Genomic DNA, 16,165 nt, shown 5'->3' on the forward strand with positions numbered 1-16,165 from the left:
AACCTTACTACAATAAAGTCGCTTATTAGTTTACGTATGGATGTAAAGAATATAAGAAGCTTTTCCTAGTGTTGGAAGTGTATTCTTTTTATCTAAAAAAAAAATTAAATTATTTCTTAGAAGGAGCAAGTTAGAACTTAGAATGGAGTCAATGGACCCAGTATTGAGTCCAATTCTAGACTTTTTCAAGGCCCTACGTACTCACAAATAAGAGAATATAGGAATCACACTTTTGAATATTCCTCCTTGCTGTTTTCAAAAAAAGCACAACCCCACATGTGACATGTGTTTCAAAATAAGACGAAGCCTCTTTCTTGGAAAACCCAACTCTCTCACTTTTTATTATTTTTTAAAACTTTTTCTCCAAGTCTTTAAAACCTACCCGCGTAATTATCGGTTTGTTACTTAATCAAACCAGTTTATAGCCGTTGATCTGAACTTACTTTTTTCCGCGTCTCAAAAAACCTTGTTCCTCTTTTCTCGCCTTCAAAAATATCTCCTCTTTCCTTTCCCAACGTATTCACATTTCACACTCTCTTGTTCATCAAAGCATCACGTGCCCTCTGCGTGTTTTTAGGTAAAGCTCATTTCTTTTTTGTTTAATGTTTAGTTGAGATGGGTTTATGATATTTTGATGAATTATGAGTTTTGTAATAAATGGGTTTGTTAAAATGGAGAATTTGAGCTGATGGGTTAAAAAAGATTTGATTTTTACCTTTTTTATTTTTTATTTGGTTTGTTTAAGTCAACTCTGTTGGTGTTTTTTTAATGGTTTATTTTGAGCTGGTTGGTGTTTTTATATGTTTATTATTATTATTTAATAATTGTTGAAGCTTGTTTATTTATTTATATGTTTGTCACTCTCTCTCTCTTGTAGTTGATGATGTGTTGGTTGGATCAAAGTAAAGTTGATTAGGCTTTTTTAAGGAAGGGAATGGGCTGTTTTCATTCAAAAGACAGTAAACAGTACCCTGCGTTTGAAGATCCTGTTGTTCTTTCTTCCCAAACTTCTTGTAAGTCACTTAAAGTTTCTCACTCTTTTTTTTTTTTTTTTTTTTTTAATACTTTGTTGTGTGTTGTTTATTTTAATGATGGTTTAGAAATTTTAAAGTATAATTTTCTGGGAATAGGTAGTAACCTGGCTGTTCTTACTTGATTACTAAATTCTATTTGATTAATTATTAAATAGTATAAAAGATGACTTGAGTTTGTGAATCAAACATGCCCTTGATTAATAAAATATGCTTGCATGGTTTCGTGGAAACACTATAGATCGAGGTGCAAGTATGCTGATTATGTTAGCTATCTTAAGAATGGAAAATATTATTAGTTGGTTGACAGTCTTGCAAATAATAATTACTTGGGTTTCATACTCTTGATATTTGGCATTTTATATGTGTAGTTTTAGGAATGACAACCTTTGACTACTTGTTGAAATTTGGGAAAAAATGGTTTACTAGAGTTTAACTGGAAATTGTGTTGTTCCTTATTTGTTGGCAGTGAATTCCTATGTCCTTTCGATGGTTGAATAACACTTCGCACTTTTGCAGTTAGTGTTAGCGAAGTAGAAGCTTTGTTTGAGCTGTACAAGAGCATTAGCTGTTCTGTCATTGATGATGGGCTAATTAGCAAGGTAATTTTCACTTCTAAATATGCTCTGAATGCAGTTTTGCACCCTTTTTCCCCTAAGGCTAATGTTGTTTGCGTTGTTATGGCTTTTGAATAGTATCTCATTAATTTTACTTTTTGATGAATTAGTTATGGCTTCGTTTTTTAATCAATTTTTACAGTAATAAATTGTTGCAGATGATATTCATTGCTTGCTGTAAGAGTTGTTTTAGGTTCTTATTGAACCATAGCATTGGTTGTGGTCCGTGTTTTTAAATTTAGTAGACTGAGGTCCTTAGATGCGTATGAAAAGTTATGCCACTCGATCTTTTTGCCTTCAAATCATTGTCAATGAGGAATTGAAAAATCTGTAAAACTGGAGAAGGAATAAGTAATTAATAAGATTTCAAAAGAAGAATGGTCCCTTGATGTTCATAATCTTGGTTTTGCTTCCCATTTCATTACTTTGATAGATATAGCAAACAAATGTATTAGACAAGGCAAGTTGTAATGGAGGACTAATCCCTCCATACAAAGTAATCGTTCAAAAACCAGGTCCTCAAAGAAAATATATTCAGATTCTATAAAATTTGTTAATAGAGGATGTTAAGATCCTCGCTTAATCCTCCTCTTTTTCACAGCTATTTTGGATCCACCTATAAAGTACTGAATGAGCTTAAATATAGAAAGCATAGGCATACCAAATTTCACAAACTTCCATGACCATTTTCTCTACTGAAAACAAATTTCAAAGGACAACAATGTTTTTCTCTTTCCTCTTTTTTTAACACGTACTTGACGCTGAGAGATGCAGAGAATTGTCTATACATGTCACAACACATGATGTATTCCAAAGGTCCTTTGCACCTGTAATCCTCCTTCGAAGGTAATGTAGAATTGAAAATTTGAAAAATGAAATTATAAAATTTCATCAGACTACATGTAACAGGCTAACAGGTGATACCACTGTCAAGCACACTCCAATTACCTGTAAAAGCGGTTCGCGGATGTATGATAGTGATGTTACAGTAGAGGGTTCATGAATATTTTGACAGTGAAGCTAGTAGTATAGTGGGAATGATAATATTTGAAACTTCAGTTATTTTATTTGTTTAGGGCATAAAACAAGCCCAATGCTAATTAAAGATTGGCTTTATTAAATTTGACAATATGAGATTAGTACTAATTAGAAGAAACAAAATAATGAGCATGATTTAAGTAATTGTCTTGTTTGCAGTACGAAATGCATAATCTATTAAGTTTTATCACATTGAATAGAACTCTTACCACATTGGATGTGATGTAAATAATTGTTTTGTTGGTTGTATGCAGGAAGAGTTCCAGTTAGCTATCTTTAAGAATGGAAAGAAGGAGAACCTTTTTGCGAATAGGGTAAAACGACAAACTATTTTTTTCCTGGGGTGTTGAGTACTTGTTTTAGTTTTTCATCCGTAAGTGTAAGCATCTGACCAATCCATTACACTGTTAACAGACTTAAGGAGTAAAAAGTCATGATTTTGGCGTTTTAAGTTTTGAAAAGAGATATATAATTTTTTGCAGAAAAATATTCTTCTAATCTCAAAGAGTAATTTTATACATAATTGTTTTACTGAATAAACGGTCTTCAGACGAAAGAATGACGGTTGAAGGTGTCTCTTCCAGTTATGTAGTTTTGTAAATATACAATGTCATATAAGAAGACTTAAGTAGTTGACTAGTTGCTTTGTGGAGTATGTATACTCTTGAACTGATGATTAGTCCCATTCATTCTTGTGTATTGGCTAACCTGGGACTTTAGAGTAATTCTTCAAAATTTTCACTAACAGGAGTATTAGATCTATCCTGATTAGTCCAAGAGTGTAGTGGATTGGTGGGACAAGATTGTATACTGTGATAATATACATGCTATCAAAAAGTACAATTTACTGTAGTGGTACTGGTTAGGACACGTCCCATTTCATAGCGCAGTTTTAAAATCTTTTGACTGAATGCTAATCTGACCTTTGTTTCCCACTCGACATTTAACTGTTGTATGAGGTGGAATTAAGTAGCACACATCACCAAAGAAAAGGCATTTGCACATGCTTCTCTTTCACTACCACAACTGCCGCCGCCACCACTATCTCCACTGCCACCTCCATGTCCACCACCTCCATCTCCACCATGGAGGTGATGGAAACTGAGGTTGTGTTGGTGGTGTTGGTGTAGGAGATGGAGGTGGTGTTGTTGGCGGAAGAGATACCATATACAACAGTTATAGGCCAAGTATGAAGTACGGAATCAGAACAGCATTCTGTTAATGGCAGCTTGCCGGTGTTAAAAGAATTCCCGGAGTGTAAAATCCGCCGTTGTGTGTTGTACTTTTTGGTAATTATGCATTAATTATAACCAAAACGAAAAAAATCCTACAGGATTTGGTTTGTTTTTATATTGTGGACTAAGTACCTCCATATGTGCAGATCTTTGACCTCTTCGACGTCAAGCGGAAGGGATATATCGACTTTGGTGACTTTGTCAGATCTCTTAGCGTATTTCATCCAAATGCTTCACAAGAAGACAAGATAGAGTGTATGTCTTAGTAAATAATTTTACATCTTTTATAATTTCCGCTATGTAGATGATACTTCAATACTGAAACAAATCAATAGTGTACTTGCTAAATGCTAAAATGCCACATTGCTTTACAGTTTCATTTAAGCTTTATGACATGGATGGCACAGGATTCATTGAACGTCACGAGGTTAGTTGATTTTTCTTTTTTCGATTCTCATAAAAAGAAAACAAAAACTTGTATGTTCTTTGTGCCTTGTATATCAATCAGAAACTAAAAAAAGGGTTTGAAAACCTATGAAATGATATTGTTTTAAACTGTGTGGAAAAGTTGCCCAGCACTAAGCTAGAGAGTTGCCAAGTTTATGGTTTCATTATATTGTTTCTACTTTTTAGTAAGTTGTCAGTTTCAAAAGGGAAATTTCAAATTTTACATGATTGCTGTTGGTACTAAGAAGTATAGTCGTTGATTCCCTCTCTCATGCAGAACTTAAACAATTGATAGCTCATATATTAACTAAAAGATGAAATACATATATATTCCATACTTTTAATGAGGCAGACATTTATTCTCAGTTTCTCAAAATGCAGGGTGCTCAATGTAGGAAGGGTGGCATAATATGCAAAAAGCTATGTTGTATTTTTAAATTTTTAGAAGTTTAAAGTGCCTCGATTTGGATTGATAAAATGAGCATCATTGGAAAAGATTAAGATCTTATAAATGGTCACAAATTTTCAAAAGAGAATGGATTATTATGAAAAAAAAATACAGCAGCGAGATGTCATAATATTTGAAAGGTTGCGTACTTTTGGACTATTTTTAAGTGTAATTGACTTTCCTTTTCATTTTTCATATTGTTTTTGACGAAATTGATATTGTTGAAGACAGTCTTTATTGTAGTTTCCTGTGAATGATTTAGTTCTTTTCTGAAATCATCCTAGCTAATCATTCTTCATATATTGAGTTCAGCCCACTTGCTTGATTTACTTATTTCTCTTTTAGAATGGTTGTATTACAATAAGTATCAGTTAAACTTAGGTCTTTATACATATCTATCATTTAGAGTGTTAATACTTTTTTATCGGTAAAATTGGATTCATTACTGTAAGCAGACTATAACATAATGTTAATGTTTTTTGGCAGGTGAAGCAAATGTTACTCGCACTTTTATGGGAATCAGAAATGAAATTGACTGATGAGACAATTGAAATCATACTTGATAAGGTAAGCTATTGCTTTTCATTCATGCCGTTTATAGTTTGTTGAGATTATTCCAACCCATTTCTTGGTGTGGCCCACCTATGTTCTATACCTGGGCCTCCTCTTGATCTGCATTAAGATATATCCTCCCATCAAATTTGAGCTCCCAGAGTAAGTGGCAGTTTCACATGGTACAAAGCTTTTTCTATGATGGGTCCCGGGTTCAAGTCTCTCCAGGTCTAATTGCACAAAATTTCCCTACCTATGTTAATTACATGCTGACGGGTGTTCCTTCCCATGGCCTTTTCTTGATATACATAGAATTTTTCCCTTTTCAGAAGTTCATGCTTGTAAAATTGTTGACAGTTCATCATTCTTAAAACCTCATTCCATGCGAAAATTGGTTACAAGCAAGCTTATCAGTAGGATAACACCTTTTGAAATCAGTAGCATCTTGGTTCAAGTCTCTAGAAGAATATGGTAGTTGACATATTGGAGTGCTTTCCAGATAGAGGTGCACAGTGTTTGGACCGCTAAACAGTGTTTCGTTCCTTCTCATTTCTTTCACTCATACTAGTCGGTAGAGTTTCTATGGAGCTTAGTGTCAAATGTTGTATATTATTGATCTTGTGATTAGAATGATGCTCTTGGCTTTTACTAGCAGTGGATCTTTACTTGTTATGTTAAAAAGCCTGTATCTTCTAATCAAAACATAAGCTACACACGCTCCATTATGACACATATATATCTTGTGAAACCGGTATTTTGTCCAATGGACTCACGTCTTATGACCATGTGAACAGACATTTTTAGAGGCCGATACAAATGAAGATGGAAAGATAGATAAAGTTGAATGGCAAAATTATGTTTCTCGCAACCCATCATTGCTGAAGATCATGACCCTACCATATCTCAGGTATGTACTACAAGAATATTGTTGAAATTTCTGAAAGGATAATGAGAACACCCTGTTGAGTGCTGACTTCCAGTTAACATGTTGAAAATGCAGGGATATAACAACAACGTTTCCAAGTTTTGTGTTTAACTCAAAAGTCGATGAGGTGGCCACTTGAAGCAATGCGTATTTGTTTTTTGGGTGTGTTATTTGCTTACTAATTTGAAGTAGGGATAAGTGTGATTTTCCAAGTTATATTTGTATTAAGATGAAGGTGATGGTGGTCAACGCGGCACATGGTCATCCCTTGGCCTTTGCCTTTACAAGTGTGTGTGTGAGCTTGCGCCTGCCTGCCTGTGAAATAACTATGGTGTACGGCAGAGAATTTCAAAAAAGTAATTCATTGACGTAGGATTGTATATGGATGTTGCACTTTGATTTAGATGATTGAGAAATGGAAATTAAAAAACAAAAAACCTTTACTGTTAAGTGTTAACAACTTAATTCAGACTTCGGCTCATTAAAACTGTGCAATCTGTTGTTAGATTGCATTTCAACCAGATAGTGTGCCAACCCGTTCTTTGGGCTTCCTCAGTGGCAACAATGACACCCTATTATAAGCTTAACGAAGAATTATTTTCATTGCAGATGTGCAAAGCCGTTAGGCAGTCCCTTGCTAAATAAGTCAGCCACAAGAAGCTTAACCTGAAGTAGCTGCACGAGTCCATGAGGAATGAGCAGTTTCATTTGTGTATTTTACCATAGCATTGTTACTGGCCTAAATGCCTAAAAATGAAGCAACAGATTGTTGCACTGGGAAAGTTGTGTGCACTACAAATACTATCGTTTCCAAGTTCGTAACATCTGTTTCACATAGGGATGTCAGAATGCCATATGAAAGGCATAACTTAAATGATTTGACCTATAAATCCCCTGATCCATGATTTAAGCAGATTTAATGCCAAGAATATTATTTTTTTCCTAGAACTGTACGTATACTTTGTTGCATCAGTACAACTCTTTATCTTGTTTATTCCAAGGGTATCAAGGTCTTTTGCCTTCTCATTTGTACTTGTCTCACTCTCAAGTCTCAACACTTGTTTTGCCAAACAGAGTGAAATTGAGTTTTGAGCTCTTTCCTCATCTCCTTCACGACCTCTCTCTCTCTCTCTCTCTGCAGGTATCTTTCCCACTTTCCAAATTTACTCCTTCAACTCTTTCTTTTGGTTACTTGTTTCATTATAGACTTGGTATTTTTATGAAATGAGTTGAAGTGAAAATATTCTTGTTTGCAAACTATGCTCAGTGTTCTATATTTTGACTCATGTATTGCAAGTTGCATTAAGATATTTAGTTTAAGTTTTTCTTTGAAAAATAAGTGAAGTATCGTCTCAGTTTATTGTCCTTTCATAAGAAATTGAAGCAAAAATATTCTTTTGGTTACAGTTTCTTTGATAACCCAGTAACCCATATACAAAGGAGGAAAACACAAATTCCAGTATTAGATCCGTGTACTTGGTAGTTTAGAGGTATAGGATGAGGCTATAAGTTTTATTGTCTAGTCCCCACTTTGAATTGGTTTGTTAGTTGTTGTCATCCCCATGAGTAATGTGTACTGAAATGTTATTCCTTCCTTACCAAAAAAAAAAAAAATAGAGCAAAAACTTGGGTTTAATGCGCTGTGCTTCTACCACGTGTATGTGTCCTTGCTTCACTGCTTGGTATGCAAATTATAGTTTGGATAGAGGTTATTAAAACCTTCCTATGTACCATGTACTATGCAAAGCTGTCCATTGGTGGCACATTTTTGTTGTTGTCCTAAAACATTTGGAGCCTTGTCATTACCTGTATACCAGGCTGTTAGCCCAATTTTGGAAGGAAATTGATCCGTAGAGAATGATATCATTCCCGTGTTCTGTGTTTCAATATTTGTCGTATTGTAATGACCTCATTGTGTCTGACACGACACTCATGTTTGTGTCCATACTTCCCTAGGGATCTATCATAGTATCATCTAACAACCAAGTCTAAGCACTCTTAATTTGAATACTATTTGTAGTTTGATGATGGAGAGTTATCTCTTCTATTAGGAAAATTCTTGAAAGAGTTATTTAAACCTATTTCTGAACATAAAAAGAATGAAATATTCGTGTCATTTAATTTAAGAAGGATTTCAAAACAAAATGTAACGGAATGCCAACCGTGTCTATAGATGGATATACAGCAACTTAGGATAAGTTATTCAAATGGAATGGAGCAGAAAACTTGAACATATGGTAAACATCAAGTTCTTTAACTTTTTACAATATAATTATTATTCTTGTTTTCTGATTTTGGTTATTTAAACAGGTTTCTTCATTCTAGGTAATAAGATCTGTAACTGAGGCCATGGCTGGGGTGCTTGTCCAACCACCTGTCCCATGTTGCAACTTGTTTCCCTCTTCACCTAAGATCTCAGAGATGATAAGGACTCCTAGAGTAGTATCAGTCACTCTCTTAAGGATCAAGAGAGTGGCTGGATTTGGAGAGTACCCCTCGGGGTTTGGGCCTACCTACGCCATCAAAGCAGATGAATCAAGTTCTGGTTTAACTGATAATGTCCAAGAACAAGGAACAGTGTTTGATGACTATAAAAAGGTTCCCCAGATCAAAGCAGGCCTTTATCAGGCAATACAAGGTATAGCCATCTGGAACTTTAAGATTTAAGCTTTTGATCTGTCCTACCTTCTCCTTTCTATACTGCAACCTTGTAGCACATTTGAGTGGTAATTCTGGTACATTGTACTGAATAAACATTTGCGAAGGCATTAACAGAGGCATATTTGGAGTCCCATCTGCAAAAAAATCTGAGATTGAAGATCTAGTCAAGTTGTTAGAATCTCAAAACCCAACTCCTCATCCTACAGAAAATCTGGATAAGGTAAAAGATCCTGTAAATAAATTTTACTGACCACAAGATCAGTTGGATAATTACTCTGTTTAAATGGAAGGTTGGTGGGTGCTGGAAGCTTATCTACAGCACAATTACAATCCTGGGATCGAAGAGAACAAAGCTTGGCTTGCGGGATTTCATCACTTTAGGCAATTTCTTCCAAACTATCGACATCGATAAGGTATTTAGTAGTCACTAAGTTCTTGTAAGTTCCATTCAACACAGACATAAAACTTGAGTTGTAAACTTGTAATATTCGGTAAATTTTTCTGTTTCTTATAATTAATTTATTATTTATTATATATTGTAACCATATATTGAATAGCTTAATATTTATTATGGGTATGAACTTTAAAGACTAATTGAATTGTAACACTAGTTTCAGATTGGGCTTAGTACAGTATAGGCCCACATGTTAGTAATAAAGTTCCAATTTGATTTGGAACTTTTATTGGCAAAAAGAAAAGAAAAACACTAATGTCTATTAATACCTAGCTATTCCACATAGGGTTGATTTGTATTATTGATACTAAAAAGAGACAAAAAATAAGAAAAGGTGACGGCTAGGATCAAAAGCTTGGAAGGAGAACCTTACTTTATTTCAAGGCAAGAACCTACCGTACTAGCTTCTTTATTTCTTTTCTAGTTAGAGATACCATGTTCTGTCATGTTATGTTACCATTATATTGTACTTTTTTTCTTTTATAAATTTGTTTCGACCATGTATTTACTTTTTTATATTATATGTTAAATATAAGAATGGCATGTGATAGTAGGATGTGTTACCTATGGTTATTGTTACGCCTATGGGTTCTTGCAAGAGAATTATAGTTAGGTTCTGTTCATGAATACCATTATATGATTTATGTTGAACGTGATAGGATGATATATGACACGTTACATTATTTGATACGGAAAATCAAGAATTTCTACTTTTATGATGTGCTTACATGATAATAATTATCGTATATCCTGTTGGTATGAGTAACGTTTGACACTTAGTTATTTGAGCTTATTGTTTGTTGTGTTTAGCTAAGAGTATATTGGACAGTGTATAAAATTTACGAGTTGACCAGTTTTTTGGTCCTTCTGACCGTGAGTTGACCAGGTTGACTAACCATAGGCGTTAGTCAATCTCCTATGGTTTTTCTATTACCACAATACCCCTCCACGTACCTTAAACGTGAGTCATGAGTAAACATAAATTAAATTAGGTTTTGGTCCTTTTGAAAATATCTTCATTTAGGTTTTAGTCCTTCTGAAAATATGCCTTGCACGTGAGTCATGAGTAAAAGTATACTTCAAAATATAAAACGAGTCTTCTATCCAAGGAAGAATCAAGGCCAGCTTACCATCCGTCAACCCCTCAAAATCCATTTCAAACATCATTCAAATAGCACCTTTCTGGAGCATCACTTGAATACGCTAGGAACTTCCCTGCACCTTTAACTTTAATGTTCACAGTAGCCTTAAACTTGTTTCTGAAACTATACTCCAGTTCTTGCATGGTCCCTCCGCTGTTAAACATGTTGGTTAGCCAAATGGGTGCAAATTTAGTCATGCGACCCACCACCTTTTTTATCGGCACTATACTTAGTATCCCGAAAGAAGATGGTTGAATGGTGATTTTTATGGTGTTGGATACTTGGATGTAGAAGCGACACAGTACAGTAAGTCGGATTCAATGAGGCACACTGCGTAGCATTTCTGAGATCAATTGCTTCTGTATTTTGGTCCATTCGATGTCCATAACATGAACTGAGCAAGACATTGGCTTGTAACACTTTGAGTAGCCCTTTATCCTCCGCTCCTTTGGGTCCCATCAAGCTCCTTGGCAGTTAAATGCTCCAATAACCCCTCCAAACTATGAAAAACAATAAAGAGTTCAGGATATATATGATCAAGTCGGTAGGTTTACAGTTCAAATCGTAATCTCAAAATTTTGTGGTGGGAATTAAAACATATATATAAATTACTTTCTGAGAATCCATTATGCATACCTTGTTTACGTTCCAAATTGTTAGGATGGTGGTGTTGTCAAAAAGTGGATTCTTGAAAAGGCAGTCTCTTGTTGGGAGAGCGAAATGTTGGCACCTGGGGATGGTTCCATCAGGAAACACAAGCTTCTTGATGAGATCAAAGTCATGACTCATGACCACCAACATAATCACTCACATAGACTGGTCCACCACATATGGCCCTAGACCCGGCATGAAACTTTGTACAAAGGTGATCAGACTGAAACATGTCCCAATCTGGTTGTATAATCTGACCCATCCACATGCTATTATACGCACAATGGATCATATGAACACCTTGTAACCAGTATACCCCAATTAGTGGGAGTTGCAAGGAGTGATCCCTATAGCAGCAGTCCCTACTTGGAGAAGCGTTCAAGAGATTTTTTCTAAGACATCATTTTGATCCGTTGATGGATGTCAAGCTAGTTGTATCTTCCAGTAGGTTCAACTATCATTTACCCGTGGAGTTGATGCCAAGAGCGCTTTAGGCTTTGTTGAAGTTTTAGAATGACCAAAACCTAAATTAAGATATTTTCAGAAGGACCAAAACCTAATTTATGTTTACTCATGACTCACGTGTAAGGCATGTGGAGGGGTATTGTGGGTAATAGAAAAATCATAGGAGATTGACTAACACCCATGGTTAGTCAACTCACGGTCAGAAGGACCAATACCTAATAAACGATCATTTTTGGACCAAAGCCTAATTACGTTATTATTAGGGGAACCAAAACCTAAAAACCCCTTGATTTAACGGTCTAAGATTAATAAATATTTAAAGTAAATGAGAATAGTCCGCCGAATACTCAACCAAGGGAAAGCATGGTTTGGCTATTAATGGTATGGCTACTAATAGTATTCATGAACAAGCGTGGACCTAACTCTAATTTTGTTGCAATAGCCCATAGGCATAACAATAACCATAGGTAACACATCATACTATCACATGCCATTCTATATTTAGCATATAATATGCAAAAGTAAATACATGGTCAAAACATATTCATAAAGAAAAGAAGTACAATGTAATGGTAACATAACATAACAAAACATAGTATGTCTAACTAGAAAAGAAAGAAGCAAGTATTGTCGGTGCTTGGCTTGAAATAAAGCAAGCAATAAAGTAAGGTTCTCCTTTCCAAGCTTCTGATCCTAGCCATCAACAACTTTTTTAATTTTTGTTTCATATTTTAGTTTCTACTACGAATCAACCCTATGTATAATAGCTAAGTATTTATAGACATTAATGTTTTTCTTTTCTGTCGTCAATACAAGTTCTAAAGCAAATTGGAACTATATTACTAACATGTGGGCCTATACTATACTAAGCCCAATCTGAAGCTAGTGTTACAATACAATAAGTCTTTAAAGTTCATACCCATAATAAATATTAAGCTATCCAATATATCATATATGGTTATAATATTTAATCATTAATTAATTAATTAAAAGAAACAGAAAATTTTATGGGATATTACACGAGTATTGTGAATAGATCAGTTATATTTTATGAGAAGTGATCTGTCAGGTAACAGGACCAAATAATATAGTAACAGTATCATATCATTCTCTAAGGATCCTAGCTTACATAATTAGTTTTTAGACTCCTTGATGGCTTGGAAATTTTAGTTTTTAGGAGTATTGGCTGGATCCTGCAATTTGGTATCCAGGACAACCTACATCCAAAATCCGAATCCTAGAAGAGGCTAACTAGAATATAGCTGAAGAATGATTTGGTATTTTGTATGAGCATGGTACTAGTATATTGAATACTGACAAATGAGTAAAGAGGAATTCCATCAGGTCAACGCCGATTGAATGGACGCCGACTTTGAAAATGTAGTGGAGTGTAAGGATTCTAGGTCACATAATTTTACTTTTTGCTGCTTGACAACTAGGGCGTTTGAGGAGCTTTTTAGTACGCCTGGTTTGGGGCTTTGGGAATTAGCTTGCCATGTCATATTAGTTGAAAGGTGTTGAACCTTTTCACATAAATGAAGCAGCTGTTTTCTTTTTCTTTTTGTTTGGATTACTTGAAAAGTGCTTAAGATTGATTCCCAAACTTTGGGATCTAAGAAGTTTATGTCATTGTTGGTGTCAGGGTAAAGCAGTCAATGTTATCGAGTTCAATGCAAGGGGACTGCAGATGTTAAATGGACAACTTACGGTGGAGGCCTCCTTCAAGATTGCATCCAAATCAGTTCAGAACTCCCCCTGTTCCTAAATCATCCTTAAAAACACTTGGAACTTCTGTTTTTAAGTTGACGCCCTCATTATATCTTGTTTTTTGTCTCACTTTCGGCAGAGAGTAGATATTAAATATGAGAACTCGACTATCACTCCAGACAAGGTATAGTCTTCCTTCATGTAGTCATTCAGCTGTTCAGATTCTCTAATCAAGATTTTTTTTTCTTTTTGCAAGAATGAGTTGCTTCCGTAGATAGTCTGAACTCTGAAGAACTCATGCTGAAATGTCAACATTAACTGACTTTGCTTGGTAACCAACAGCTGATGAATGTATTCCGAAAGAACTACAACCTTCTGCTTAGCGTCTTCAACCCAGATGGTTGGCTGGAGATCTCGTATCCTTTCCGTTAGTCTACACTTTCATATTGTTTTTCGTTTAAATGCAATACAAATAGTTCTGAGGTGATCCTTAAACTGAGATTTTTCAGATATGTTGATGAAACTATCAGGATAGGGAGGGACAATAAAGACAATATCTTCATCTTAGAAAGATTGTAACAAGATGCCTTGATTGCCTATTAATTCATATATACAAATTCAATAAAGAGCCTTATTCTGATTGCGTTTCTTTCTCACTGATCACCTCATTCCCATCAATCGAAAGCAAATATGGCCACTAAATCCCAATGTGAATAGCAAGTATGCTCATCAACATAGTGCATCGACTCTCGCAAAAGCTAAGCTTACGGAACACATTGAAGATCAATCTCCACTTAACCAAAAACATTTGAAGTATTGAGTACAGAAATGAATCAGATAAAGATTGGTATGGTGTTGAAAACAACATTAATATATACATCTGTTCGAAGCTGGTCTGACAAAGGCCTGTTCATGACATACAAAAATACAAGTTACATAAAAGTGTAATAGATGGTAGATTGGTGTGATTCAATGATAAATATGGAACCGAAATGAATTTTTAAGTCCTCCCAGAACAGAAGCGAAGCAAAGAGCTATTGTTGGTACTAATGGCGTAAGCACAAAGACCATAATTAAAGGAGCAACAAAGCACCACTGCATTCCATGATCTTAAAATTTGATGTTCTACATAAATATATTTCAGATTATGTAAAGAAAATAACTAAGCAGCAGATTGGTTCCACTGGGCTGGTGTCAAAGCCTTTTTGATAGATAGTGCGTGGATATCTTTCATCTCCTCTGCCAGTGCAGTATTCACCATCCTGTGCCTTTCCAGCAACCTCTTCCCTTCAAATTGTTCTGATACTACCTCAACAGCAAAACTTGCACCACACCTGATAACACATGTTTACAAAGGAGTATATATAACTTTGATGGACTCATAAGTTTGTTTGTTTCACAATCTAATTATCACAAAATTCTTACCCGCCTGATGTATCAATTACTTCCTGAACAATAAAATAAAAATAAAATGTTAATTTATATATTGAGCATCCTATAAACATATTACTATTAAAGAACTAAGTAAAAAACTTACAAGATGAGTAGGGCTGAGCTTTGATTTCAAACTAGCTTCAACTCCCTCTTTCGTCACACCCATCTTCAGACCTCTCTCGTTTTTTTTCTTCTATAATAACTTATATATATACAAAAATATGGATCATGGGCCTTATGTATCACCAGGTCCAGCCCAGGATACAAGGCCCACCATGGTTGAGAGCAATCATCAAATCCCATTTGTGTATGTGGGTGGACGTCGTTCTTCTTAGCTTTATGGTGTACACTTTTAATCCTTGTATAAAGTGATATACATGCACAAGTTGTTTGGTGCAATCAAACAACGGAAGAATTTTGATTGAGCGTAGATATTCCTGTGAAAAATAAAAAGGCTGTCTAACAAAGGAACAAATGTTTTTTGCATAATTGGGTCAGATTACTCTGCTTTTGAAAGTTGAAACAATGCCCACTTTTGTAAAGATTTCATTTATTGTCGATATTGGAAAGGAATTTGTATTGAGAAACTCGAAATCTAACACTGAATTACGATTGAAGATGCTTATTACGTCTTTTTTTCTTTTTCTTTTTCATATATATTTATATTGTATTAATTCATATTGGAATTGGCATGTTTGGTTTGTGTATAATTGCACGTCCATTTCAATAAAGCGTTCCACAAAATGATGAATACCATCCACAGTGCGCATAGAATGGATCTACACACCATCAGCCAACAGGTTCCGCTTGAAAATTGGTTTAACAATTGCCCATGGATTCACCAAAAGATGGAATATTTAAATTTGGTTGTGGATACTTCGATCAGATCACTTGTTCAACACCACAACAAAACACAACTCTTGCAACAGCTTTATTGAGAGTTGGATAATCTTGGATAAATTTAGATTGGCTGGAAATTCCGCTGAAGCGAACCAAACTTTGAAACAGACACTTGCGCAAGGAAAGCTACCTTCCGTCAGATAGGAATATATGACGCACCCACTGAAGGAACCCCCAGACCACCATATCCACTCCCACTTGAAAAACCCAACTGTCCCCAAGGCACATAAACTAAGTATTGTGCGGTAGAGAAAATGCAAGTGTAATCTACCCGGTCCAAGTTAAAGCTTCTTACTTTTAGTGTGCATTTTTCTGCAATTCATACTGCTGTCTTGTTAGGGCATCTCCAATGGGGGGTGTAAAATTACACCTCCACCTAGGCTCCACGTAAGTGCCATTAGGATTTTACACCTCTAATTGTATAGTATTGTATAGCTCATAAATATCCACACTCTATA

General features: G+C 35.2%; 3 protein-coding genes across 8 annotated transcripts; 2 read left to right on the forward strand and 1 right to left on the reverse strand.

The window, feature by feature from the left end:
• The first annotated feature begins 266 nt into the window (after positions 1-266).
• LOC147524046 (calcineurin B-like protein 1) lies at positions 267-6,743 on the forward strand. Of its 3 annotated transcripts, none has more exons than XM_086601698.1 (9): positions 267-577; positions 878-1,013; positions 1,551-1,633; positions 2,941-3,000; positions 4,068-4,176; positions 4,296-4,348; positions 5,303-5,383; positions 6,163-6,275; positions 6,369-6,743. In XM_086601698.1, exons 2-9 carry the CDS (start codon positions 935-937, stop codon positions 6,430-6,432), a joined length of 642 nt encoding a protein of 213 aa, XP_086457824.1. In that variant the 5' UTR covers positions 267-577; positions 878-934; the 3' UTR covers positions 6,433-6,743. The 3 variants fall into 3 exon arrangements, with proteins under 3 accessions (XP_086457824.1, XP_086457837.1, XP_086457830.1); XM_086601711.1 differs by having other exon boundaries at positions 439-577; positions 6,349-6,743; XM_086601704.1 differs by lacking the exon at positions 267-577 and adding an exon at positions 634-786.
• Positions 6,744-7,303: 560 nt separating this feature from the next.
• LOC147524047 (Plastid-lipid associated protein PAP / fibrillin family protein) lies at positions 7,304-14,016 on the forward strand. 4 transcript variants are annotated; one of them, XM_086601673.1, is made up of 9 exons: positions 7,351-7,434; positions 8,467-8,530; positions 8,619-8,931; positions 9,059-9,174; positions 9,245-9,367; positions 13,309-13,407; positions 13,513-13,557; positions 13,716-13,789; positions 13,883-14,016. In XM_086601673.1, the coding sequence occupies exons 2-9, from the start codon at positions 8,501-8,503 to the stop codon at positions 13,950-13,952; spliced, it is 870 nt and encodes a 289-aa protein (XP_086457799.1). In that variant the 5' UTR covers positions 7,351-7,434; positions 8,467-8,500; the 3' UTR covers positions 13,953-14,016. The 4 variants fall into 4 exon arrangements, 3 of the variants coding, with proteins under 3 accessions (XP_086457802.1, XP_086457799.1, XP_086457812.1); XM_086601686.1 differs by having other exon boundaries at positions 7,354-7,434; positions 8,604-8,931; XR_015218477.1 differs by having other exon boundaries at positions 7,360-7,434; positions 13,630-13,789.
• Positions 14,017-14,446: 430 nt separating this feature from the next.
• LOC147524048 (BolA-like family protein) lies at positions 14,447-15,504 on the reverse strand. Its single transcript, XM_086601722.1, has 3 exons — positions 14,911-15,504; positions 14,799-14,821; positions 14,447-14,707 (listed from the first exon to the last, which is right to left on the reverse strand). The coding sequence occupies exons 1-3, from the start codon at positions 14,971-14,973 to the stop codon at positions 14,536-14,538; spliced, it is 258 nt and encodes an 85-aa protein (XP_086457848.1). The 5' UTR covers positions 14,974-15,504; the 3' UTR covers positions 14,447-14,535.
• Between the last annotated feature and the right edge of the window lie 661 nt (positions 15,505-16,165).

The sequence above is a fragment of the Coptis chinensis genome, chromosome 1 (assembly GCF_015680905.1).
Source record: "Coptis chinensis isolate HL-2020 chromosome 1, ASM1568090v1, whole genome shotgun sequence".
Classification (NCBI taxonomy): Eukaryota; Viridiplantae; Streptophyta; class Magnoliopsida; order Ranunculales; family Ranunculaceae; genus Coptis; species Coptis chinensis.

Coding starts and splice junctions, on each gene's coding strand:
- LOC147524046 (XM_086601698.1), top strand. CDS start 935: ATGGGCTGTTTTCATTCAAAAGACAGTAAACAGTACCCTGCGTTTGAA. Junction 4,349..5,302: donor GATTCATTGAACGTCACGAG/GTTAGTTGATTT, acceptor GTTTTTTGGCAG/GTGAAGCAAATGTTACTCGC. Junction 6,276..6,368: donor ATGACCCTACCATATCTCAG/GTATGTACTACA, acceptor TTGAAAATGCAG/GGATATAACAACAACGTTTC.
- LOC147524047 (XM_086601673.1), top strand. CDS start 8,501: ATGGAATGGAGCAGAAAACTTGAACATATG. Junction 13,408..13,512: donor TCAAGATTGCATCCAAATCA/GTTCAGAACTCC, acceptor CACTTTCGGCAG/AGAGTAGATATTAAATATGA. Junction 13,558..13,715: donor CGACTATCACTCCAGACAAG/GTATAGTCTTCC, acceptor GGTAACCAACAG/CTGATGAATGTATTCCGAAA.
- LOC147524048 (XM_086601722.1), bottom strand. CDS start 14,973: ATGGGTGTGACGAAAGAGGGAGTTGAAGCTAGTTTGAAATCAAAGCTC. Junction 14,822..14,910: donor AGCTCAGCCCTACTCATCTT/GTAAGTTTTTTA, acceptor TTTATTGTTCAG/GAAGTAATTGATACATCAGG. Junction 14,708..14,798: donor GTAATTGATACATCAGGCGG/GTAAGAATTTTG, acceptor ATGTGTTATCAG/GTGTGGTGCAAGTTTTGCTG.